This window comes from Tiliqua scincoides, chromosome 6, assembly GCF_035046505.1.
Source record: "Tiliqua scincoides isolate rTilSci1 chromosome 6, rTilSci1.hap2, whole genome shotgun sequence".
Taxonomy (NCBI): domain Eukaryota; kingdom Metazoa; phylum Chordata; class Lepidosauria; order Squamata; family Scincidae; genus Tiliqua; species Tiliqua scincoides.
Window position 1 is genome coordinate 63471043 of NC_089826.1, and position 27276 is coordinate 63498318.

At 39.9% G+C, this 27276-nt stretch overlaps 1 protein-coding gene across 3 annotated transcripts in view; it reads right to left on the bottom strand.

Moving 5' to 3' along the window:
- SLC7A2 (solute carrier family 7 member 2) overlaps window positions 1-27276 on the bottom strand; it is a 62179-nt gene continuing 34903 nt past the window's right edge. For 2 of the 3 annotated variants that reach the window (XM_066632987.1, XM_066632988.1), the window contains exons 2-12: window positions 20837-21227; window positions 18840-18995; window positions 16280-16445; window positions 14437-14573; window positions 13835-14057; window positions 10982-11121; window positions 7874-7976; window positions 6821-7023; window positions 6511-6677; window positions 5687-5795; window positions 1-2981 (exon numbers count right to left, since the gene is read on the bottom strand). In XM_066632987.1, the coding sequence (XP_066489084.1) occupies window positions 2779-2981; window positions 5687-5795; window positions 6511-6677; window positions 6821-7023; window positions 7874-7976; window positions 10982-11121; window positions 13835-14057; window positions 14437-14573; window positions 16280-16445; window positions 18840-18995; window positions 20837-21212 (1983 nt within the window). In that variant the 5' untranslated portion in view covers window positions 21213-21227 and the 3' untranslated portion in view covers window positions 1-2778. Of the gene's footprint in view, window positions 2982-5686; window positions 5796-6510; window positions 6678-6820; window positions 7024-7873; window positions 7977-10538; window positions 10676-10981; window positions 11122-13834; window positions 14058-14436; window positions 14574-16279; window positions 16446-18839; window positions 18996-20836; window positions 21228-27276 lie in introns of all 3 variants that reach the window. The other variant, XM_066632989.1, reaches the window with a different exon arrangement.

The following is a 27276-nucleotide window of genomic DNA, read 5'->3' on the forward strand; positions in this document are numbered from 1 at the left end:
TATATTTTAGAAACTTCTATTTAACTATTTACATTCAATAATGGCAGCAATCAGGGCACCTTCTCTTTTCCTCTATGAAGCATATTAACATTTTACATTTAACACCACATTTTGTATATCTCCATAAATGTTGCTTTTCAGCTATTTACATAAGCCAATGCATAAAAAGCAAACACACACACACACATTTTAAAACCAAAGAATGCTGCTACTATGTTTACTCTTATCATTGAACATACTGATAGGGTGGTTTCAAAGATTATACAGAAGATAGGTGAAATGGGCAAGCAATTCATGCTTTTTTTGCTCCTGATGTAAGCTCCAAACTGGGATTTTCCACATCTCCCCGGTGGCAAGATGCATAAGCATGTACCTGTATTTGGAACTCTCATGTTAAGGACAAAGAATATGATATTGCTCTGGATATTTCCCACAGGAAACACAAAGAAGGAACACAACCCAAACTTACCACCACACCAGGAAAGGAGGGAGAATGAACTAGAAGTTATTAGACAATTTTGCTTCCTTTTTCTTTCCAGCTTGCTCACATACATACATAGGAATTCTGAAAACAGTCTAAATATGTGACCAGATCTAAGGCATCCATATACTATCTCATCACAGATGGTGTTCCAGAAACACAACCTGTCTACCAGTCAGTGTCAAATTATGACAATATACTCAAGTAAAAACACACAACCCACCTGTAATCCTTTGCACTGAAAAAGGCACCCAGAACTACCTCAATTTTTTGTACATTGTCACTTCAAAAGAACATCCCATCACCCCAGAAAATACCACTTTTCTAAGATTTGAAAAACTTTTGCCTGTCCTAAAAACACCTGTCTCTCTTTTAAAAAAGACAGAACACATTTCCTGGAAAAAAAAATAAATAAAACATTTCTGTTCATTATTTATATAATAAATATTAGATCGGTTATGTGGGCAGCAGATTCTACTGAAAGGCACAATATGATTCCATGACATGGCACAGAAAGCTTAGCTTATGTCTGAAAATTTCATGTTCCTCTGATGCAAAACTTTAGGAGGATGTTTGGTTGCCCAGAAACTTTTCACTTAGTAATATGTAAACACACTGGTGGGTACACAGCTTTTCAGTCGAGGAGCTACGACAGCTATTGACCACACATTCTGCAATATCACTAGACATTTCAGTACAGTGGACCTTCTTGTTACAATGGATTCACTTTACATGGACTCTCCACAGTAAAACACGGTTCATTATACCATAAGTTATTCATTTTATGATGGCGACATGCCTGCAGTCAACAGAACCATGTGGTTCTATATCAGCAAGTATTTGGTAGCATCCTAGCCAATAACAGCATTTCTAATATTGTGGCTGTGTGTATTAGAGGAACAATAAAGCCTTGTAATTTGAGTTTTATGATTACAACATTGTGTAACCTGAACTATGACCCCTATAGGCACCTTTTAAATAGCCTTCTAGAGAGGGAAACTGCTTAATTCTATAGCAGAAACTTCAACTGCCAAGATCTTGGAATGAATTACCAACACAACATGTTATTACAGCAATTATCAACCAGTGTGCCATGGCAAACTGGTGCACTAAGAGTGGTCTTCAGATATGCCATGGGAGTTCGAGGAGGGTCATTTATTAAAAAGGCCATTGGCAGCATGGGTATGTCTTATCAATTAGAAAAAAACTGATAGTGTGCCTTGACTATTTTAGCACCTTGTCAGTGTGCCGCAAGATAAAAAAGATTGAAAATCACTGTGTTATTGGGTTCACATTACAATTTTTTTACAATACAGTCGTTTCTCCTGAACTGATCACCACTGTAAAGCAAGGGTCTGCTGTATTTGCAACAGCATCTGAAAACGTTCCAATTCCATAAATATACAATAGACAGGTATGCTGTTGGCGAATGCTTAGACTGCAATCCTATACACACCTGAGAGTAAGCCCCACTGAATACAATGAGACTTCTCAGAAAACATGGATAGGATTGCACTGCCAGTTTCCTTAATAATCACATCTTGGCTTTTTAATTTTTACCAGTAAGGAAGAAGATTTTGGAACATTAACATATAATCAGTACTGGAATAACAATATGTGCTTGATGCAAGATTAATTAGAAATACTGTTCAATAGTATAACATTTCACAAGGATATTTGTGGTTTGCATTACTTGCAGATATAAAGGTAGCAGAGACAAGTTGACATGCATACTATTTTATAGCTACACACTACCCAGCATTGCAAAGATGTGGCAAATTTATGCATGAATCCCCTATCTACCCTCCTCTTTCAAGATATTCATTGTTAATGTAGAAAAGCTGAAAGTGTAGTTGTCTAGTTGTCTAAAAGCACTGTTACCATGTTTTTAACACAGAAACCCCAGTAACACAAACCAACATGTTCAGGTTTCCCACGTTTAAACGGTCATAAGGAATTGGTTACATGGCATCATTAGCAACTACAGTTGTACAATGTTGCTATGAAAGGCCTCCAAAATGTTTAGCATGACAGACAAGTCAGTAAGCCCAGTGGACACTTTTCTTCCCCTCCATTTCCTTGGTTGATAACTGAAGTAAAAAATGTCTACTGGATGAGATATCGTCTAGCCGCCAGTACAGATCAATATTCCCAATTTCTAATGGATGTTTTCAAAGAGCATGAGTAGATTACTGTTAAATCTTTCGGCACCAAATGATTGACAATTTTCTTTCAGAAATCAAATTCTGTTATAGTTCACTGTTTTGAGGCACATACAATATGGTGTTTTACAACTGTTAGCATTCACTTGTCCTTTCATCTGAAATAAACCGAGCACATTCACTTGCATTTTCATTCTCATTTGCATCTCCCACATGGTTCTTAATCTTTACTGGGGTCTCACTTTTTTCTGAGCAACTGTCTTCATCATCATCTTCTTCTTCCTTAGGATGGCCTTCCACACTGTGCCGTATACCATAAGCAAAGTAAATAAGGAATCCTATCAAAGAGAAAAAAGACTATAGTTTTGACAAGCTTGTCACACATTGTACATTTATTTCTAAAACTCTCTCAAAAGATTATCAGAGTATATCTGTCTTTGCACATGCTTAACCCCTTGAATCACTTGTGGCCATTCTTTTTATCAATCTTTATTAAGCTTCCATTTCAGTAGGACACAGAGAAGCTTAGAAGCATATTTAAGCTTGGGGGGCATTGGGCACATCAAGGCCCCCCCCATACCTGCTCCCTGATTGTACGCTGGGCGCTACCACTGCAATAGAGAGGAATCAAGGGTTACCATGGCCCTGATGGATCTTGTCTACACCTGGCCAAAACCTGATGCAGCCCGTCTGCTTCTCACCACACAGAAATGCTTGAAAAAGTGTGTTTGTCCCTTGTAACATGGAAAGCCACTCTGAAGTAAAGATTCAGGATCCACTCTTGTAGCTTCCTTCTTCTGTATTTCCTTTACAGCCCAATCCTAACATGCCTTGGAGCAGGCAGGCCAACTGGTCTGTACTGCATCCAGAGCAGGGCTGGACCCGGGGGACCCGGGAAACTATAGGGGGGACCCGGGAAACTATAGGGGGGACCCGGGAAACTATAGGGGGGACCCGGGAAACTATAGGGGGGACCCGGGAAACTATAGGCCGGTCAGCCTAACATCTATACCGGGTAAGATGGTGGAATGCCTCATCAAAGATAGGATCTCAAAACACATAGACGAACAGGCCTTGCTGAGGGAGAGTCAGCATGGCTTCTGTAAGGGTAAGTCTTGCCTCACGAACCTTATAGAATTCTTTGAAAAGGTCAACAGGCATGTGGATGCGGGAGAACCCGTGGACATTATATATCTGGACTTTCAGAAGGCGTTTGACACGGTCCCTCACCAAAGGCTGCTGAAAAAACTCCACAGTCAGGGAATTAGAGGACAGGTCCTCTCGTGGATTGAGAACTGGTTGGAGGCCAGGAAGCAGAGAGTGGGTGTCAATGGGCAATTTTCACAATGGAGAGAGGTGAAAAGCGGTGTGCCCCAAGGATCTGTCCTGGGACCGGTGCTTTTCAACCTCTTCATAAATGACCTGGAGACAGGGTTGAGCAGTGAAGTGGCTAAGTTTGCAGACGACACCAAACTTTTCCGAGTGGTAAAGACCAGAGGTGATTGTGAGGAGCTCCAGAGGGATCTCTCCAGACTGGCAGAATGGGCAGCAAAATGGCAGATGCGCTTCAATGTCAGTAAGTGTAAAGTCATGCACATTGGGGCAAAAAATCAAAACTTTAGATATAGGCTGATGGGTTCTGAGCTGTCTGTGACAGATCAGGAGAGAGATCTTGGGGTGGTGGTGGACAGGTCGATGAAAGTGTCGACCCAATGTGCGGTGGCAGTGAAGAAGGCCAATTCTATGCTTGGGATAATTAGGAAGGGTATTGAGAACAAAACGGTTAGTATTATAATGCCGTTGTACAAATCGATGGTAAGGCCACACCTGGAGTATTGTGTCCAGTTCTGGTCGCCGCATCTCAAAAAAGACATAGTGGAAATGGAAAAGGTGCAAAAGAGAGCGACTAAGATGATTACGGGGCTGGGGTACCTTCCTTATGAGGAAAGGCTACGGCGTTTGGGCCTCTTCAGCCTAGAAAAGAGACGCTTGAGGGGGGACATGATTGAGACATACAAAATTATGCAGGGGATGGACAGAGTGGATAGGGAGATGCTCTTTACACTCTCACATAATACCAGAACCAGGGGACATCCACTAAAATTGAGTGTTGGGCGGGTTAGGACAGACAAAAGAAAATATTTCTTTACTCAGCGCGTGGTCGGTCTGTGGAACTCCTTGCCACAGGATGTGGTGCTGGCGTCTAGCCTAGACGCCTTTAAAAGGGGATTGGACGAGTTTCTGGAGGAAAAATCCATTATGGGGTACAAGCCATGATGTGTATGCGCAACCTCCTGATTATAGGAATGGGTTAAGTCAGAATGCCAGATGTAGGGGAGGGCACCAGGATGAGGTCTCTTGTTATCTGGTGTGCTCCCTGGGGCATTTGGTGGGCCGCTGTGAGATACAGGAAGCTGGACTAGATGGGCCTATGGCCTGATCCAGTGGGGCTGTTCTTATGTTCTTATGTTCTTATGGACTGGGTTGCAGCACAACTTGTAGTAAATGCATTTCCCTTACCTTGTGCCGTGCTGCAGCTGCCCCATGGGGCAACTCTGATCTGTGCCATCTAAAGAGGTAGTGCAGATCTGAGAGGCCCAATGTAAGGTTGGGTCACCCGGGAAGGGGTTAGAATCTGGCATGTGCTGGATCCTGGCTCCACCCACCTCCCAAGCCCGGTCCTACCACTGGCCCACCCATCCTTCCCCTGCCCCGGAAGCACAGTGCATTTCTTCTTTAACTTCCAGCATTCACATGCATACATGGACAAATTACTAAATGCTAATGTAATAACCTGTGAAACTGCCAACAGCCATCACCAAACAATGGATCAACAGAGAGCACTCATTTTCCATATCAGGCAAATACCCCAAGACAAAGGCGAATCAGAGATGAACAGATACAATTAATCCACTGCAGTGTCTCACAGTGCCAGAAATCACATCTTAAATGTGTTTTTAAGTGGATTTAAAAAGTGAAGTAAGTATCTTTGACTAGTACCCAGAAAGAAGCTCATAATAGGATTCCTGCTAGAAATACTTACCAAGAGCCATCCAGATGCTAAAGCGGATCCAAGTCTCTCCACTTAGCTGTACCATCAAGTAAACATTCACTAAGATACTCAAAGATGGCAAAAATGGCAGGAGTGGAACCTAAGGACAAAATATTTTACAATTCAATATTTTTGTCAAATATCCATTACATTGACTCTGCTTTCTTTGATAAAATAAAATTTAAACATTTATATGCTCACTGGGGGACCAAAAAAAGAATTTCTGTATTATAGAAAAACAACATCTAAAGACTAGCATATTTATTGTAAAGAAATCTGTTGCTCTTTGATGAGCCACAAGACTATTTTGAGTTGTATCCTAACTGTGTTCATGTGGAGGTGTTCCGTAACCACAAGCTTTTTCCAAAAATGGAAAGAGAATTGCACTCATAGAATAACCTTTGTGTAAGCACAACTCTGCTGTCATACAGGAAAGAAGCTTGTAGTTACAGAGCGTCTCCATACAAACAATTAGGATACAATCTTTCATTGTTTTGGCTGCAACATATTAACAGGGCTACTGCTCTGAAGTGCTCACTCTGTAAAGTGGACTGAAAAGGTGGTTTATAAAGATATGTTGGTAATTAGGTGAATTGTCATGTTCATTCATTATCACATATACATTTATTTTCATTCTACCTCCCTTGATGCTTTAGTGGCGAGAACTGTCATGTTCGTTCATTAGTATGTATACATTTATTTAGCCACTAAAGCAACAAGGGAGGTAGAACAGTTTCATGAGACTTCTTCCAGAAGAACGACTAACTGCATACCCCACATTTTTTGAAAGTTTATATTCTGCATCCCACTCTTACCATAAATGCCACTTTCTGTTGACTCTGGGGTTGCCTCCAGATGACAAGAACGACAGCGACAAACAAGATGAAAAGAACTGCAAGAAGGCCGATACTCCAGAACTCCAGATTGGCAAGAAAGTGAATCCCATAGGTGGTCAGAATACTTATGCCACAAACCAGGAAAGCTAAGTAGAAATGATGAATGAAAAGACGCAGAGTATTTCAGTGTTTCAAAATATTCAACGTTTGTGAGATACACAAGAGCTTTAGCAATAGTGAGAGGTGTTTTCAAAAGATAAGGCAAGTATATGGATAACCTCTGACTTACCCAACAGACCCACAAGAAAGTTGACCATGGTAGCAGACTGTTCATTTGGCATACTTGATGGATTAATCAGCGCTTGTAGGCTGAAACTATGACCTGGTAGCATATTCATTTGAGAATCACTTGTACACTCTCCCTCTGATTTTGCAAGATCCTCTTTTTCTGTTGAATATTTTGGTTGCTCATAGTTTAAACTGGGTTGGTACCTGGGTGCAAAACAATACATTTTTGTAAAACCAGGCCAACTCCCCCCCCCCAACAGAAAACCAACATAAAATCAAACTCCAGAACACCCATACTGTAAGAATTCAGAGAGACTCTAACAGCAAATGCAAGGCATTCCTCTTACATAAGAACAGCCCACTGGATCAGGCCATAGGCCCATCTAGTCCAGCTTCCTGTATCTCACAGCGGCCCACCAAATGCTCCAGGGAGCACACCAGATAAGAGACCTGCATCCTGGCGCCCTCCCTTGCATCTGGCATTCTGACATAGCCCATTTCTAAAATCAGGAGGTTGCACATACACATCATGGCTTGTAACAGCCAGCTGGCCGGCTTGTACTAGCCCAGGATAGACTTGGGCTGTGCTCTTCTAAATAAGAGAAAGCGTCCTGGCAAAATATGACAAAACCACAGCAGGGGATAAGGAAACTTTAGTACTTTGTTCCCACCACAGTTTTGACACCAATTGTGTTCCCTCATACTATTATTAGGTAAAACAAAAATCAATTGCTCACACCTAGTTTTACTGACATTCATTGAGTAACTATGCTACATCGCCTCTCAGACACATATCTATGTTTCGTACAAGGTATCACAGATTTAAAACAAATGTTTAGTACCACCCTTCTTCTGTCCATATTGCTATAGTATTGTAATAGCAAACATTTATACAAGTATCAAGTTGCCTGATTTCATAAGGCACAGCAGCTATATTTAAATGGCAATTTTGTCTGTTATACATTTTTTACACTCCCAAAATACATGCGTACAATACATTATGTAATTTTAAATATCATCCTACAAATTATTTAACATAAAAATGGGAATTTACCTGAGAATAAGAACACAAGCTGCTACCAGTGAGTATGCAAGAAGTGTACCAATAGACATCATGTCTACTAAGGCTTTTAGGTCAAAAAGAAAAGCCATTAGGGCTAGAAAAATGAGAAAAACAAAATTTGTATTAAATTGTTGGATGAATTTACTATGATGTGGATATTAGCTGCCACCATGAACATTTAATTTTTGGCCTATGGAGCTTTGATCATGTTTGTATAATCTGAGTAAATCAACATCTTGGAAATTGTGAGAACAGTGGAACATTATGTTCTGTAGCCAATATCAAATGTCTGTATTATAGCATTATTTTATGATAAATAATTAATTCAGTAGAACTTAACACTGAGTTAAATTCCCTCTGAAATTTGGCAACACCAATGTTTATGCAGTTGTTTTCAATGGATGGTTTTAATAAGAGAAAAAGAAAAAAAAAAACACCTTATTTTGCATACTAAATACCATGAGTTTAAATTCATGCATAAAATAAAATCTAATAGGCAAACTGCAGTGGGAACATTTCCTGTGCAGTCAAGCTGTGTTCTGACTGAAATCCCATTTATTTTAATGGTGTTTGCGCAGGAAATGTTCCTGTTGCCTTGTACCCATATGAGATTGCATTCCTTTTTCTGAATAATGCCCATGCAAAGAATTAACATCACTGACTTCTCAAGCCACCATAAAAGACAATCCCTCTTTAAACAGTGTTAGACTGCGCAAAAATGTTTAGGGCGATTGAATGCACGCCTAAGGCTTAAGAGTACTGGGAAAGACTACAAAAATGAAAGGCTTCATTTATCGTATGAAAAAAAGCCTCCCAGCATTTAGGTAAAATGATGTCTAGGAAGAAGATAAGAGATGGAATGGGATTTGATAGAATTGTGTGGTACTATTACATCAACAAATTAACATAATTAAATAATTGGTCTTGTTCCTCAAACATTTTTGCTGGCTGAAATATCTCTCTTTCACCATGGCTGCGTGTCTATGCGCGGCATCTCAAGTATATTTTATATGTATTTTTCTGGACTTGCTCAGCTATTCAGGATTTTGGGTGGGAATTAATATTGTTGCAATGAAGGAAACACATTGTCAGCAGTCCCTAAAGTTATTCTATTGTGTTTTTTTAAAAGATATCATACCAGGTTTAGAATACCTAGCTAGAATCTGAACTGCAGTCAACAGCAAAAAAGTTGCTACAATATGGAGGACTAGTTTATGAAAATGTGGTTCACTGCTATTCTGTTTAAACTATTATAGTAGAAATGATTCTCAGTCACAAATAAAACATAAGTGGAGTTCATTTACATAATTTTGGTATAAAAAGGTTTAGGATATACTACCTTATGGTTTTTTCCTAGTTATAGTTACCTTACTGATTATTAAAATATTGTGTATTTAGACAGTTCCTTCATGCAGCTGAGAGGGTCTCTACGAAGTGATGCCTCAGGAGAGGCAGAGCTGCTAAAAAGGTAGCTCGCCTGATAACTGAGCTCTCCCAGTACCCTGGCAGTACCTCCCTCCACTCTCTCTCACCCCACTTGGTCTGCCCCTTCCCCTATACTGTTCCTCACCTTCTGAGGCCACCTTCCATTTCTCCCTCTGAGCACCTAGGCAGAAGTGGTGCTACAGAAGTGGCAGCCCATGTGATAATTAGGCTCTCCCAGCTCCTTGGCTGTGTCTCCCTCTCCCACCCCTCCCAATACTATTCCTTGCCTTCTGAAGCCTCTTTCAGTCTCTCTCCTCCCCCCCCCCCCCCCAGAATCTCAGCAGAAGCAGCCTGCTAAAAGTGTGGCACTGGGAGAACCCAATCATCACATTGGCCTGATAAAAAGATTCCACAGGCCATATCCAGCCTTATATTTGACACTCCTGATTTAGAGGAACATAACTGCATAACAAATGAAGTCACAGCAAACTGTATGCAAGAGTGAGGAATTTCTGTAGTTTTTTCCAGTTTTCCAGAAAATAGAACATTTTTCTCTAAATCAGCAATCTTGATACAATTTGCCTGTCCCGCTTCCCTTTCTGAAGAGTTTAACCTTTATATTTATTAACAAGTACAAATGACAATTGTCTGCAGTTATATATAACTGCATGTTGCCTCAAATGTTGAATTTTTATTGGGTATCATATTAAAAAGTCAATAGTGAGTCTTCTCAACACTGTTTAAAAATGGAAAAATGATCCATGCAGAGCTCGTATGGCATCACCATATTAAAAAATAAAGCAAAACTTTTATGTCATGTTCCATATGCAATTCTTAGACTGCTGAACTGAATATTCTGCTACAGAGGTTTATTTAGGAAAAACATACATGACATTACACAAGGGAAAAGAGTTCAATGGTAGAATGAAAAGAAGAGAAGTTTTACCAAGGTATATTTACTGATGCTTCCTTCTTGACACATGCATAGAACACCATATCATTGGTTACATGGAAAGAAAGCTCAAGATAAGACCTCCAATGAGCTTGTTTTTCTGCCACCAATACCACCACTCAGTATTTCCATGCCTTCTAATTACTGTAATTAGCATTCCCCCCCCCTCAATTTACATGCATGGGAAGTTAGCAAGCAGGTCCATCCCATCACAGGATTATGCACGTGAAGACAGAGTTCAGGTCCCAGTTAAGCGAAACCTGAGTTTACAGAGCTTACCAGCGATGAGCCCTGCTGTCATTGTGGCAGGAACTGGAGATTGCCTCTTGCTCACTTTGGCAAGAAATCTAAAGAGTAAACCATCCCGTGCCATGGCAAAGAGAATGCGGGGCAAAGGAAACATAGAGCCAAGAAGACTAGAACAAAAAAATTGGATTGTTCAAGTACCACAGTAACAAAATTATGCGCTAATGCTAAACCAAGTCACAGACATGGAGAGAAAAGGAATTTCATCTGTACAATGCATTATTGTGTCCAAAGAATTCCGAAGAATAAAAATAAGGTTTCTTATGAAGTGGCAGGTTTGCTAGTTTGACTTAAAGATGCACATTTTATATTCTGAGTCATAGCAGAGCCATAACTGCCTAACAGTATCTGATTTCTGTTTGGCTGTGACGGAAAGTGTCCATTTTCCTTACAATTATATTTGCTATCAGTCTCACCTGATACAGCCCCCGACGATAAAGTAGCAACAACTGGAGTCTTCGATTTGGGGCTGATTTGAGCTAGATATTTGAAAAGCAACCCATCCTCCGCCATAGCATAGATTATACGCGGCATTGGGAAAATGGATCCAAGGAGACTGAATAAAAAGCAAAGAACATGCAACACGGCCAGCATAACTTCATGCAAAATATTATGGAAAAGAGAAACATTGCTAATTAACAGCATGTGATACCAGAAATGTAACTGAGACATCGGGGAGGGGAGGTAGATATACTATACACCATAGAAACTACAGTCAAGATACAAGTTTTTCTTCAAAAACTGCTAAAAATGTAGCATTTTTAAAGATTGCAAACAACTTTGTATGCTATGGCCCAGTTCTGAAGGTTTCCGGCTCAAAGAAAGTCTTTGTGTGATGAAGGAACAGTTGCACACACACACACCCCCGCATTGCATTCATAACACAGCTCACATTACATTGACACAGCCTCCCTGCGTGCATTTCTTCTTTCTCAAAAAAAAAGAAGCAGAAGCACACAAACTGGGTGTCTCTGCAAACACCTGATCATAAAATCAGGCATCCACATGAACACGTGTATCACATGTGCTAATATGCTACTTCATCATACAAAGGCTATAACTGACCTAGTATGTTTGAACTGGAACTATGTTTATTTCACAAACAGCTCAAAAAGTTTGATCACTTCTAGTTTCATTTTATAGCTGTAGAAATTTAGTCATAGCGAACAAAGAGACTGAACATTATATAGACTTTTAAAATCTGAATGTATATGACAAATATAAAAACCAATTTAAGCCTCATATGATAAAATTCCCCAGTTCGCTTTGTTCAGAGCTACAACAATATTATCCCTTAGTAGCTAAGAAACTTGTATTTCTTCACTGTATTTCTTCAGGGATAGCACAGAACACATCTGGCAATACCAGCAATAGCACCTTGAAAAATTGTCAGGTAGCAAGATTAAAACATGCAATAGCCTTAAAATTAGCAAATGTTTACAAGGAGTGTCCAAAACCAAAGTATTAAATAATCTGACTGAAATTTCATTATTATTTTTACTGCAGTATTTATGCCTAATCTGAACTATAAGGAGCTACTTCATTCCAAGTCAGACCAGTTTTCAAACAAGCCCAATACACATATTCCCCACGTTACAGGACTGATTGATGGCTTCACTGGTGCTTTAGTGCAAATGCAATACATACTTTGCTGGTGCTTCAGCACAGACACGATAGCACCGAGCTAGCACAAGCCAGCTGTTCCAACCTATGTCAATTTCAAGTTAAGAACAGACCTCCAGAACCTCACCTCTTCCTTGGCCCTCATAATGCCTTTTAAAGGCATAAAATCATCACTTCTGGTTTTGCCGAAAAATCAGAGGTGACATTTTTTGGCCTAAATGGCATTTCTGAGGCCCACAGCGTCCACCAGCAGACATGTGCGGCCTCCAGGGCAGCGCATCCACACATAAGTGAAATACGGATATGGGATCTACAGATGAGGGGCCTCCCTATATACACAAATAGGATACGATGCTTGTGCAAACCTATCAGTTGTCAATGCTAGAACAGAGTTCCACAAATCATTTAAGCAAACATTTGGTGCAATTAAGCTATACCAACATAAAGGCATCTTTAAGATAGCACAACCAGCTTAAATTACACAGGTCAACACACATTTTGCTTCGTTAAACGTTATACCAATTCCTGGGTATATTTCGGGTGCCAATTCCAAAAATAAGATCCGTTTTGCCCTATCATGTCTAGTTTTGGAGATATAGTATAGCCTCTTTAGTGAATGGTTCAAGCAGCTTCCTCATTAGGAAGCCTACACCATGGCTTCCTCATGAGGAAGCTGCTTGAACCATTCACTAAAGAGGCTATACTATATCTCCAAACCTAGACGTGATAGGGCAAAACGGATCCCATTTTTGGAATCAGCACCCCAAATTCATATCAAACCACCAAAAAGTTTGGGAAAAACTTTTCTGACCCTCAATTTTGTAGGCCTGTGTTATTTATGGAGCACATTATAAAGATCAAAACTCATGTGCAGCTTCTCTATATTCATGCAAACATTCTCATTATGAATGAAGAATTTTGGATCAGACAAATTCAATATTTATATATCTCCAAAATTCCTCATTCATATATTCATTCTGCATTGTTAGGCTCTTTTCAATTGTGTACCAAAATTCAGTTAAATATGTGCATTCTCAATAAATGTTTTTCTTGAATTAGAAGTGTTCTGGCATGCATTTTTACAGTACTCAAGAGCACTGTGTTTGAATGCTCCCCTCACATAAAATATACAACCCTCACACTTAGAAAATTTGCATAGTAGAAAGAAAGCTAGGCTAACCAAGATGCTTTTACCACCTTAAAGGCTAGCTTTCAATAAACAGACAGTTTCGGGGGGAAAAAAAGTATTCAAATATGCAATCCGTTATCTGCCTCCTAAGGAGTAAAATACCAGAAGAGCTAAACTCCACAATTCTCTTGCTTACCAGAGCACAGGACTGTAGACTATCAGCCCAATCCTATGCATGACTACTCAGAAGTAAATCCCATTAGTGTCAATGAGGCTTACTCCCAGGAAAGTGTGGATAGGATTGGGCTGTATTACAGCCCTTAAAATCCCACTCCCTCAATCTACTGTCGTAACTTCATCACAATGCCCCAGAAAGGTAACAAGACTACTTAGCCTGAAATTATCTTACTTTGTATCCAAGAAATGACATATCTATCAAGCATATCAATACTTCTTTAATATATCAATTTCCTCAAGATAATTTCCTGACAATTAATTAAGTTTTATTTATTTTTACCTTGTTGATAAAGCACACAGAGATCCCACTGCAACAAGGTATTTTGCTGGACCCCATCCAACATATTCAAATGCTACAGGGAGAGGACTTTTCTCATCTATTAAGTAGTATGGCATCATAAGAGTTAAAGCAGCTGAAACCCCAAAATAGGCCATAAAACAGACGAGTAAGGAAGCTACAATTCCAATAGGTATAGCTTTCTGGGGATTCTTGACCTCTTCCCCTACAGAGAGAAAAAAGATTTTATTTTCAGCATAAATAAAAGTATGAGACATGAGATTCAATCTTTCAGATCTACGTACATGGGCAAAAAGGTTCAGTGAAGTATTTAGGAAAAAAACATTTCTTTCCACCTAGCAGTTTTGTTTAATTGACTTATAAATACAATCATAAAGTAAAACTTGTTCTAACTGAATGACTTATGATGTTTTCATCTAAATATAAAAACCAGTTTAAACTATCTTGAGATCCCTGGGATTGAACCAGGGGCCTTCTGCATGTGCTCTACCATTGTGCTATGGGCCTTCCTCTCACATATATAGGATCAGGCTGTAAGAGCTTGGCAGTCAGACACAACATCACACACAAAAAATAAGGCTTACCGGTTGTTGCAATGCAATCAAATCCTATAAAGGCATAAAAGCAGGTTGCAGCGCCAGCCAGAGTTCCTGTAAAGCCATATGGCATAAAACCACCAACTCCAAATGCACTTGTCACATTCTCGGAAGAAGAGAGGTTTCTAAAATACAATTTTAAAAACCCAAACTTTAAAATGATTTTTCTCATAGGAAAAAGTACCCGACCAATACTAAAAGTGGGTTGCTTTAGATTATTCTTTTATCACCCAATCAGCCCCACATGATAATGGTCATACACGTTCATGACGTGTGCACATTCTAGCACTTGCTTCCAAGTGAGTTCAGACAACTTTCCTTAACTGCATCTAAACCACATCTTTACAAGAAAGTAGGTTTATCAGTGCATACCCTCCAATCCAATATCCTCCAATTATCAGAATACCCTCCAATTTTTAAAAAGTGTCCCAAATTCATCTTAAGGGGGGAAGAGCTAGGACATATACACTGTGCGTGCATACTTCCATTACTACATGGGGCAGGTCAAGTGCTAAAAGTAGTCTGAACTGGCTCAATAATTTCCAATGTAATTTTATACAGAAATGGTTTTAAAATCCACATCTCAAGAGGAGTCAATGTAACAACAACAACTGCATGGCAATGCCCCTGCAGAAATACATTCCTTCTGAGTCACATGAACTCAAACTGTTATAAAGTGACAGTAAAGGCAAAATTCTCACATGGTATTTCCCATTTGCTTTTTAGTGACAGCACTACTCCTTGAGCACATTTAGTATCAATGTCATGACTGATCTTGTATGCAGAATAGGCAGATATGAGTCAAGCATACATGCCCAATGCACACTGGTTTGGACTAGAACAGTCTTGGCCTCATATACTATAGAGCAGCGTTTCTCAAACTGTGGGTCAGGACCCACTAGGTGGGTCACGAGCCAATTTCAGGTGGGTCCCCATTCATTTCAATATTTTATTTTTAATATACTAGACTTGATGCTAGCATGGTATCTGACTGCATTTGGGGAAATGTTATAGCTTTGTACTTTTAACAGTGATAGTCAATGGGACTGACTCCTGGGTAAGTGTGGGCAGGATTGCAGCCTAGGTTTGTTAAAAATGTTCCTGCTTAATGTCACTTCCAGTCATGACATCACTTCCGGTGGGTCCCAAGAGATCCTTATTCTAAAAAGTGGGTCCCAATGCTAAATGTGTGAGAACCACTGCTATAGAGACCAGCACATCCAGACCCACTTTGAGCTGGGGATACACATTATTGTTATCAGACAGATACTGGTAGCCCTATGGCAAGTTTTCCCATAGACACGTGACACATTAAGTAAGATTTACGAGTACTACATGTATCCTAGCCATAGCCATAACACAGCAGAAAATGGCTACCATAACACATAGTCCATAAGACTAAGCACAGGGGACAGTATAAAGGACATGGGTGAAGACATCTATATTCTAATCTGTCTGTATGAACCCATTCTGGTGACCCCTCTGGAAAGAAAAGGCGCAGGATTGAGATATTTTAAATAAGTTAAGGTTTATCAAATAAAACTAACAATGCATCATATCTCACCAACATATGGCTGAAAATGAAGGGTCCCCACCTCCTCCACCCCAAAAGAGACAATGTAAAGGCCACATCCTTCTTACCACATACATCTCTTCCTCCCACCCTCAACTGGCTGCAGAACAGTTTTAGTAGCACATCAAATCTTAATTTTACACTTATTTTTGCATTAACAACGAGGACGAATCTCAGCCTAGTTCATGGATTATTTCACACTTTAGTCTGCAAAATTAAAAACCATAGAATAAAAGAAGTAGAAAAAAACAATATTACTTTATATAAACTGTGTAGTTTATAAGGAATTCTTCTGATTTCTTCCAGTTATTAAGATCGCCTTTCACGAAACCAGAAATCATGACAAAGAGGAGGACCAAGATGTTAATAGCAGTGAAGATTTTATTCACCCATGCAGATTCTTTTACTCCAAATGACAAGAGGCCTATAAAACAAGGAGTTTTTAAAATAAGTTCCAATGTAATTAAGTTCTACATGTTAACAATTCTAATGTAATTGTTACTACTGATTTGCAATATTTTGTTAAGGGTGATTAATGCACTCGCTAAGCTTTACCTTCTGCAGACATAACAGAGTTCACGTCCATGGATATATCCACCTACCACCATGATGCAAGTCTGCACTAGGTATAGTATACGCAGGTCCTGCAATCCTGCCAGATGGTTTTTGAGGAGGAGAGGTTGTGCATGTTGCAGTATGCAAGTACCACCTTCTGCAGGTGTTGTGCATACACTTCAGAGGCATGTGCGAAAACTCCTGCCTTATTATGAATATGTGATGCCTGGGTTCTGGATTGAGGAAAGTGTGAACCACCTCAAACTCATTACAGGAAACAGATGGTCTTAGAAAGACATCAGATATTTAAAAACCAGCAATTATCAGGAGCTCTCTTTCTTACAGTAATCCATCTTGATAGCCCAATCCTAACTAACCTTTTAGCACTAATGCAGCCATGCCAATGGGGAGGGGCATGCTTTGGTTGGGGGGAGCAGTCCCAGAGGCCTCCTCAAGGTAAGGGGACATTTGTTCTCTTACCTTGGGACTGCATTAGCACTGGAAAGGATTGAAATGAGTTCAATTTACAGCACAATCCTATGCATGTCTATTTAGAGGCAAGTCCCATTTATTTCTACAAGACTTATTCCAGGTAAGTGTCTGAGGACTAGAGCCTCAAATACTTAAATGTACCCCTGCTAACTGGGCTGAGAGCAACTTTTATGTAGTGGTTCTTTTACACTTAGCAGGAGGACAGCAACTGTCTCTATTCACTCCAATATACAGTCACCTGGTGATGTCTCTTTTTCAAATTGAACACGCTCTGCAAGGAGGAACCATTTTTAAAATTTTGCTTTGTGAAATTTTTTTGTTCAAAATCAATACATAAAAATTTTAGAATATTTTACTGAAAAGAGCATTAAAGGGATATTAAACACAAATTAACTTTCACTGGAGCAGACTAATCTAAGTGCTTGAAAGAATAAAATAACTTTTTTAATCACTTTCCTGGATTTTAACAAAAATATGAATTTCCTTAATCAAATTGTATCTTAACATCTAATAATACTCAGCTTTTTTGCCATGATCTCTGAGCATGCAAAGCATTCAGATGCATTATGTTGAGGTAATCATTGCAAGAAGGTATTATTCCTATATTGCAAGCTAAAGAGTTGAAGTTGGGAGACCTGGTTGCCTAAGGCCACCTGGCAAGTTTGTAGCACAGGTAAGATTCAAATTGGGAAAGTTCTTGTTTGCAGTTCAGAGCACAATCCTGGAGTTAAACCTTCTGGATGTCATGAATATGCCGTAAAGCACATTCACACAACTGCAGGAGTCAGGGAGGCTAGCGCAAGAATGTGCACTGGCCTCCCCACACCAGACCAAACCCCAGCAGAGGTACATTTGTGCCATGGCAGGCCACCAGCATCGGGGTTCGGGGAGGACGGAACTGGGGTGTTCTGGGGTGGGGAGAGGGAGAGCCAGGTCTGGAAGGGGGGTGAGATCAGCCTCCGGCACTTAAGCCAGATCCTAATCCCTCTCCCAAGCAGTCCAGCCTTACGCCAGGCTGCTTGAATCCGCACCAACAATTTAGCTGGCACAGATCCAAGTAGTCCAGTTGAGGTGGCTGGGACATTACTTGGGGTAAGGGAACATAAGATCCACTTCCAACCCTGCACTGGATACAGCACAGACCAGCCAGCCTGCCTGTTCCAGTGCAGGTTAGGTTTAGGCTACCCTTCTCACAAACAATTCCACAATAAAAGACAGAGGAAATTATAATCATAGAATTGTAAGAGTTTTCCTGCAAGTGCTGTGATTATTGGAAATGACTAGGGTATCTTCAATAAAGCCCACTTAAGACAATGCTAAGAAATTTATTATTATTATTATTATTATTTATTATTATTATTTATATATTGCTTTTCAACAAAAAAGTTGAAAGCTTACAGACAAAATCAGGAAATTAAATATTAATAATTAAATGACATTCTGTCCCAAAAGGGATCATAATCTTAAAAAAATGCAGAAAAACACCAGCAAACAGTCACTAGAAAAGATATTGTGCTGGGGTGAAATGGGACAGTTACTCTCCTCCTGCTACTTATAAAAGGAACACTACTTGAAAAGTGCCTCCATGTCAGAGAAACTGTGCACAGCACAAAAATCAAAGCCAGATTTTTGGCATGCAGGTTAGTGCAATTCCCAACTACTGCAGACACACGTTATTTGAGGCAAAGTATAACTCGTTATTATCACAGAGGATTCTTCTTCATAAGATTACCCTGAAGATAATAAACAAGAAAAATTAAATTAATTTTACCTGCCAGGAGCAGTATAAGAAAAACTGCAAAGAAGTCTGGATATTCTGCTAGTCCAGGGTAACTCATTCTGAAGTAGGTTTTGAAAAAATAACCAATTTGTTTTCCTAGGAGTTCATCAAACGTTCCACTCCATGCCCTCGCTACACTTGATGTACCTTAATGAAACAGAACACACATTTTGCAAATTTTGTAGGTTACAAATAGTACAATTAGTAGTCTGTAAATGACCTACTTGTATTTTAAAGTCATTATTATTTAATGACATTGCTTCATAGGTTTATATAATCAAATTTTAAACTTCAGTTATCTAGACCCCTTAATCATATGGTTGCTTCTTTGTTCCAACTATGATTTTATGCTTTGTCTATTGTGTTTTTTCTATTAAAGACAAAATGTAGAGGACACCCTAAGCATCTGGATATGGTAGTGATAGGGGTCTAGTGTGAAATGCTACAGTGACATTGTAGGAACTTATGTTGGAAAGTGTTTATTTATTGGAAATTTACAATAAATGAGTGCAAGTTGAGATGTTTGAAGGTCTTTTCATGCAGAGCATCTCAAGGAATACAGCCATGTAGAAAATTATGTCCTTTGTTATGGCTGTCAATTTGCTGGCATGTGCTTCTGCCCTCATATGAATCAGTGTCCAGAATCTGTAGCTGTAAGTGGGGGAAATACTATCTCTGTGTAACTGTTTCCCAAGATCACATGTACTGCTCTTTATGGAGGAACTTTCAAGAATCTGGATGTGCCATAAGTGCAATCACAATTTTAGAATTTCCCAAGGCACAGTTATGGCTTTCTGGGCAAGACTGACAGCAATTTCCAAAAGGAGTTATTGTTGTTTTTCACAAGCCTGGATCAACCTTTTGTTACTCCATGTCTAATGCAAGATGCAACACTGCATCACTCTTATGTTCTTAAGTTATGTTCTTATGTTCTTACTCACTGTTAGATCACACAACAGTTAAAGACAATAGTTGCAGAATATTCCTCTAGGGCAGTTGTTCCCAGGCTGTGTACCATATTCCTCAGGCAGCCTTAGAAGGCCTTCTAAAGGCATAAAAACGCCACTTCCAGTTTTCCCCCGAAAACTGGAAGCGACGTTCTAAGGTCTCCCAAAGGCCTCAAAACACCCTCAGGATGCAACTGAAGCAGAGTTACGGTCACCTCTGGTGGGTACAGGTCGGTCCTACCCCATGAGTTTGGAACCCACAGATAGTCAAATTTGGAGATACAAATTCATGGATAAAGAGGACTGAACTGTATCATCGTTCAACAAAAACAGACCATGTTCTAAGCATTACCAGGCTTTCAGTCCAGCACTGAACGTATTACATCACTCCAATTACTCTGAGGAATGAGGCAGAATAAAAATGTAACTACCAACCAATACAAACTATTCCTACTTATCTCAATAAGTCCAAGTTAGAGGACATGAAGCAAACTTACTATCACTTTTTGGACAGGACAATAATCTAATTGGAACAAAAGTTTCAAGGGTACATGTCCATTGTACCCTTATAATACCGTACTCTGAACATTGACTATAAATCAAAAGATATTCTGCAATCTGATACTTTCATACATTCATATTCTTTTCCCATTATCAGTCCCTAAAAAGGCAAAATGTCATGTAGAACTTTTAAAAAATATATACAGAATTATTAGTTACACCTATTCAAGATGCTTAACATATTTGATTTCTACAGGATTCAAGAGCCTATGCTTGAGCTTGAAGAAATTTTTACCTAGCCTATCTCTCACCATCTTGCTCCATAGCAGGTCTATCATCCTCTCATATTTCAAGCTTCTGGATATTGTTCCACCTAGTCTACTGCCAATAGCCACTAAAAGGTCAGGCACATGTAGAGCACTCCCAGAAGATGTCACATACACAGGAAAAAGATTCCTCAAAGAAATTTTTCAACAGTAGCCTTGTCACAAAAGCTAGGTAGGCTGTACTTGGCAGTTTCACTTTCTTACTCAAACTCACCTATAACATAAGACAAAATGAGATTCCAGCCTGTGATAAAAGCCCAGAGTTCACCAACAGTTACATAAGTATACAGATAGGCAGAGCCAGTCTTTGGGACACGAGCACCAAATTCAGCATAACAAAGACCTGCCATCACAGAAGCTAATGCAGCTATGAGGAAAGAAACAACAATGCTAGGTCCAGAATCTGCTTTTGCAACTTCTCCAGCAAGGACATAAACACCAGCACCAAGGGTACTTCCTACTCCAAGGGCAATAAGGTCCACAGTGGATAAACAGCGGCATAATTTGGAATCTTCGAGACTATCTGGGGTGACAATTTTCCTCCGTAGCAGGCACCGAAAGAATGACAAGACTGGTCCACAGGTCATCATTTTGGATGATAAAGCCTGAAAAATAAAAGGGATTACTAAGCATATCATAATCTCCAAATTTGCTGTCACATAAGAGACCGTGAATTTAAGGGAAATTACTTAGTTTTGATCACCAGCAAATAAAAGTTGCACACTGTTATACAAATCTGACTTTCATCTAGGCCAGGGGTGCCCAAACCCCAGCCCATGGGCCATTTGCGGCCCTCAGGGACCACCAATCCAGCCCATAGGGTGCTCCTAGGCTCTAATGAGCCTCTGGCCCACTGGGCACTTGCTGGAGCCCATGCTGGCCCAACGCAACTGGTCTCAGTGTGAGGACCGACTGTCTGACCTCTCGCACGAGCTGCAGGCCCAGGGCACTGGTTGCTGTTTCACATCTGTGAAGCAGCAGCAGCAGCAGCGAAGGAAAGGCCGGCCTTGCTTTGCGCAAGACCTTTAGCTATCATGAGATCTTCATTAATTCATATAAGTTCCATCTCTAATATATTCATTTATGTAAATTTATTCAAATTTTAAATGTAAATTAATTATTTTTCCCCAGCCCCCAACAGAGTGTCAGAGAGATTATGTGGCACTCCCGCCAAAAAGTTTAGACACCCCTGATTTAGGTTAAGCACTGAGCCTTGCCTTCTTGATAGATAGCTAATCAGTTTTCAGTTTTATGAAAACAGAAACACTTGGTGAACTTTAATAGAGGAAACATGTAAGGGCATTGTAATTACTATAGCAGCACAGTGGTTAGGGCTATTTCTTACATTACATTTTCCCTAAATCTTCAACTTCTCAGAAGTAAGAAAACAGGGGAACCCTATAACAAGTCCCCTATAATTCAGGGTCAAGAATCAGTTCTAAAAAATAAATACAAAAAAATAAACTTCACTCAGCCCCTCCCTTCACCAATGCAAAGTGATCAACTTCCTGTGCTCAGGGGGAAGGGTGGGGTTGCCTGGAGAGAGAAGGATTGATGGATTGTCAGCCAGCTGCCCTCTTTCTCTCTCTCATTAAGGAGGCTATTGTTAAAGGATTATTCCGTTTTTTAAACTGATTTTAAAGGGATGCATTTTTCCCCTTCTCCAGGGATCAACACATTCCTTCTCATTTGCAGGGGCCGTTCATGTTGAGTCAAATCCGTGTATAAAAAATCCGTGTATAAATAGGCTGGACCTGTATACTTCTCCATCTTTATTTCAAGTACATATTTAAAAATAGCAACATGAAATCCAATTTCTAGCCTCACTACTACAAGGGCACATTCTACAACAAAACAAAACAAAGCTATTAAGGTGTATTTTCAATCAAATTCTCTGTGGACAGATTTTATTGAACCTATTTTTTACTTCACTAAGGGCTCCCAATGCAAACTGCATGAAGCCCTGACATTCTACCACAAGAGAGCTCTCTCTTCTCTTGCAATAAATTAAAACGCAGCCTAACCTATCCTGTCCTTATATTTGCCAATGCATGTTTTAAAGAGAGTTCAATCTTGCTCCAGTCTTTATAATCCTTCTCAAACTCAACCTTTAAATTCTAAAAAGGCAATTTGTATTCCATAATCCACACAGTCTTCCCTACAGTAGTCATCAAGAGTCACCCCCTCTCATAATACTGCTGTGGGATTTTCCTTTGTCCCATTGCAGACTGCGCCTAAACCTAAACCATCACAATAAAAACATAGTACTATATTATTCACTTGCATCTTGGATTCAGACTTCTGTTCTCAGTGTAGTATTCTATTTCAGAGATATCGCTTTTTCTAGCATCTGAACAGGATTGTTTTGGGGAAATTCACTTACAGAAAAGTGCAACTGCACACAGGCAAAACAAGTTTTGTTTTGATGTAGAACAGCAGAGACAATAGCATGTCATGGGTCCTTGTAAGACAATATATGAACCTACACTTGTTAAGTTCCCTTCTGCCCCCCTCCCCATGCCATAATTTCTCGATCTAAAAACATTTAAAACAAAACTAAACATTGTCCACCACCACCCCACCATCAGTTCAGAGTAGATGCCCATTATTGAGCCAGAGGAGAAAGCGAGTAAGTTAGTCCTGGAAATTACTAGCTAGACTCATCAAGCTATCTTCTGTCTTAAAGCAAGACTAGCTGGTTATGTGCTGATTTTCAATTAGATGTCACTAATTGATACCAAGTACAACTGTAAGATTCTACCAAAAACAGTTAAGTCAAAGTTTACAAACTATTGAAAGTACCCCAAGAAACTCATACTTTTCCAGCTTCAGTGTTCTTTGACAACTTACGCTATAATCTAAATTAAATTATTGTCTTCTTCCATGCAAGTATTTTTCTAGTTTTCCAAGAAACATCAGAATATAGACATTCTAAGTTTTATGTTGTGTCCTCTGTGCGGACTAAAATGTTCCTTAGGAACGCAGAACTGTCAAAGTTTCAGTCACTTCATATGAGAAAATGAAATTCACCAAGAAACATAAACATTTACATTCTTCTTCTATGCTAAATGTTTAAACATTGATTTCTATCAACAACCTTACTTCAAACATACATTTTCCAGGTCAGAAAACCATTTGTGGTAAAAGTAACTCCCAGATTTAATATGCACCATTCAAAACTTCTTTAGCAGGGAACAGGTTTCACAAAATTTCTGATAGAATACTACCTTATTTTTTAGCACAACCTCTACTCACCCAAGAATACTACTCAAGTTATGAAGTTCTGTATCTGTAAATGTAAACAGCAAACATTCAGTGCTATTTCACTTAAATATCTGCCTTATGGCTGCTTGATCTGAGGGGTGGAGGAAAAGCAGCCACAGGTGATTGGACGACACTGAGCTTACCCAGCCTTTCGCCAGACAAACAAAAAAAGTTTTGCTATTCATATATCATTCCCACCACACACACACACACACACACACACACACACACACACACAGCAAAATTCTATTTGCTCGCTTTTCTGTTCAAACAATTTGGAAACATGCCGTTTCCAAATTAAATATATGCCTATAGAGCCAGGTTAGTGATTGGACATATTTATAAGTGATGAAAACTTTGGTTTTCCCACAAAATTAAGGTTGCAATTCTATACATACACCTGGGAGTAGGTCCCATTGAAATCGATGAGACTTACCTTTGAGTAGATATGCATAGGACTGAGCTGTAAATCAAGCTCAAACTGCATGTAAAAATGTTATTTGCACATGGCATGTTACTCCAGAGGGTGGATAGAGATGCAGAGTGAAAGTAATGCTATGTGAGTAGAAAACATTCACACCAGATGTGCACTTTGGTTCTTGTTCCAGTCAGCAACATATATATGCAGAAGTCTTCAGCTGTGCGCAGTCTTCCTTATCTAAACTGGGGCATCCATTGATGATGGTGAATTTTAATCAGCAAGGCTAAGTGTTAAGGCTGTGCATTTATTTTTTGAGGCAGCTTTTATTTTTGTGTGGCACTATACTGTAAGCTCCTTCTGGCAGTGTCTTTTAACTCTTTGTAAGTTGCCATGCCCAATGATGGCACTATATAATTAATAATGTGCTGGAACTCTGGGGCAATCCATGATTCCACACATGCACCAGTGGGGCTCTCCAAGAATCTGTTTAGGAGTATAAAGTGCTCCAGAGACCAAAAAGTTTGAGAACTGCTGCATTAGAGTAATATAAAAGCAATATAGAAGCAACATATCACTGGGGGAAGGGTACTAATTAAGAATTTCTTTTTTAATTGTGTAAAAAATAATTCATATAAACTTACAATACATATCTTTCTGTATTCTGCTTCTTGAATCCATTCTGCATCAGTTGTATATCATTCAATGAATAAATTTAAGAAAGGCAGAGTGGGGATGGGGATAGGGAGAATAAATTATTTGACTTTAGACACAGATAGCATCCTTATATGGGAAGCTTTATACATTTTATACAGTTTTATACATCTTTTTCTCCCCAGCAATATTCAGTTTTACTCAAATCTCTTAACTATATATACTTGCTTTTAAGCAGTTCGAAGCAGATAGTAAGAACAGTCCTTAGAACTGCAAGGCTGCAAGTCACAAGGCTATATACTACACATGAACCAGAACAGTACATTTTTGAAAAATTGGTTTATAGAAAAAAGCAGCATGTGTGGTTTTTCCTCCTATATGGCAAGGCTAAGTACCTACATAATTACATAAACAGCTATTTTGCTTTAAACCTTAGTAATATCGTACCAATGGATTCTGGCATCTCCAAACACGCTTTTCAGGAACTTAGCACTACTGACTTCAATGGAACAGATGTGCTTATTGACTGCAATCTCAAGCTGCAATCAAAACATCATTCATTCTTGAGTAGTTCACTGACTTCAGTGGGTTAAAAGTTAGGATGCATGTTCTGCCAATACTAGCTGCTGAAAAGCAGCTGTAGAGTGCACTCCAGGAACATGCTGAGTAGTGTACTGCCTGAGCACCAGCAGGAAGGCTGGAGTTTTCCTGCGCCCGTTACTGGACCGCTGGTGCAAGTAAGCCAGCAGGGGAGGAAGTGGGGAAAGGTGGAAAAGGGGCCAGGAGGCTGCAGGAGGGGTTAGCACATGCCAGCAATATCTGGCAGCAATAGCACATGAAAAATCCTATCCCTTCCAGCAGCAGCCTCCCAACCCCTTTCTCTCCACAGTCTTGTGCCAGTGAAATTGCTGATGGAGGTCCAAGAAGACCCACTGTAGGGTGTGATGCTTACAGAAGGGGTTTAAATCACCTTTCTCCTCTGAAGCCTCCTTATCTGTGCCCTCCCACTGGATATAGCACACACCTTTTTGATGTAGCTTCACCAGTGGGGGGGGGAGGAATAGGATTGGGCTGTTACACAACTATTTGTTCCGCTATGTTATTCTGTGAACTTTTTTGTTTAAAAGAGGTATACAAATATTCCTTATTAAATAATAGTCACAGCAAGATGCCATGCTTCTTTTGAGAACAATAATTATGTGGCATACTAAAAAGACCAATGCTATGGCCAGGAAGTAACTTTATTTCTCATATTTATATTCCACCCTTCTTCCAAAGGAGCTCAGGGTGATTTACAGGAGGGCAACCCTATTTTATCCTCACAGTAAAACTGTGATTTAGGTTCAGCCAAGAAATGCAATCTGCCCAAGGTCACCCGATAGGCTTTCCCTGATCCAAGTCCAATAATTTAACTACTATCCATCAGGGAACCAGGACTAGAGCACTAGGTTACTCTGGTCATCATGATCCCTTTTATGTTGCTGAATGGCACCGTAACTGCAACTGTAAAACTTGCCAAAGTCTCTTGTAAGCTGCCAAATCAGATTTTGGCTTTTGCTTGTTTATCCATGTATGCTTAACAATGAAAGACTGTCTTTAATGAACTGCAACAATGCCTGCAAAACCCCCACTGTATTAAAAGCCCAATCCTAAAACTGGTGGTGACTCTGGGTGCAGCAATGCCAACGCAGCTACTCCTGCATCCTGCAGCCCTGCAGCAGGCACCGGAGGTCTCCTTGGGGGAAGGGGACTTCCATCCCCTTCTCCTGGGGAAAGCCCAAAGCCCCACAATGGAGCTTCTCAAGTCTGCACTGGCTATTTTGCCTTGTGGCCAACAAAGTTCATATCCCACTGGAGCATATCCCACTCCCCTCCCACCCTGGTTCCTCCTCCTGACCCACCCTCCCCAACTCGGAATGCCTTGCACCCAAGGCCCTCACTATCACCCAGAGCTCTCACATAGCTCCAGATGGTGTCCGGCTGGCACTGACTCAGCGCAGGGTGTCACGGGTGTGCCTTATGGCATATTTGCAACAACCAGTGCTGGAGGTACACTCATACCACCAGCATTGAAGAGCTCAGGATTGGGTTATAAAATTGCATGTAATTTAAACATTAGCTAAAGCAGAAAACTCAAACCCAACATTTTAACAATCATCCCCCCATATCCACGGACCCAGTGGCCATGGTTTCAATTATTTGTAGTTCAGAAGTGCCCAACACTGCACAAATCTTATCTGCTACTGTTTGTAGCCTTCCTGGGTCTTGTTGGCTAAAAAATGAAACACAGGCACTCACAGGAAGTGAGGCAGAGGACT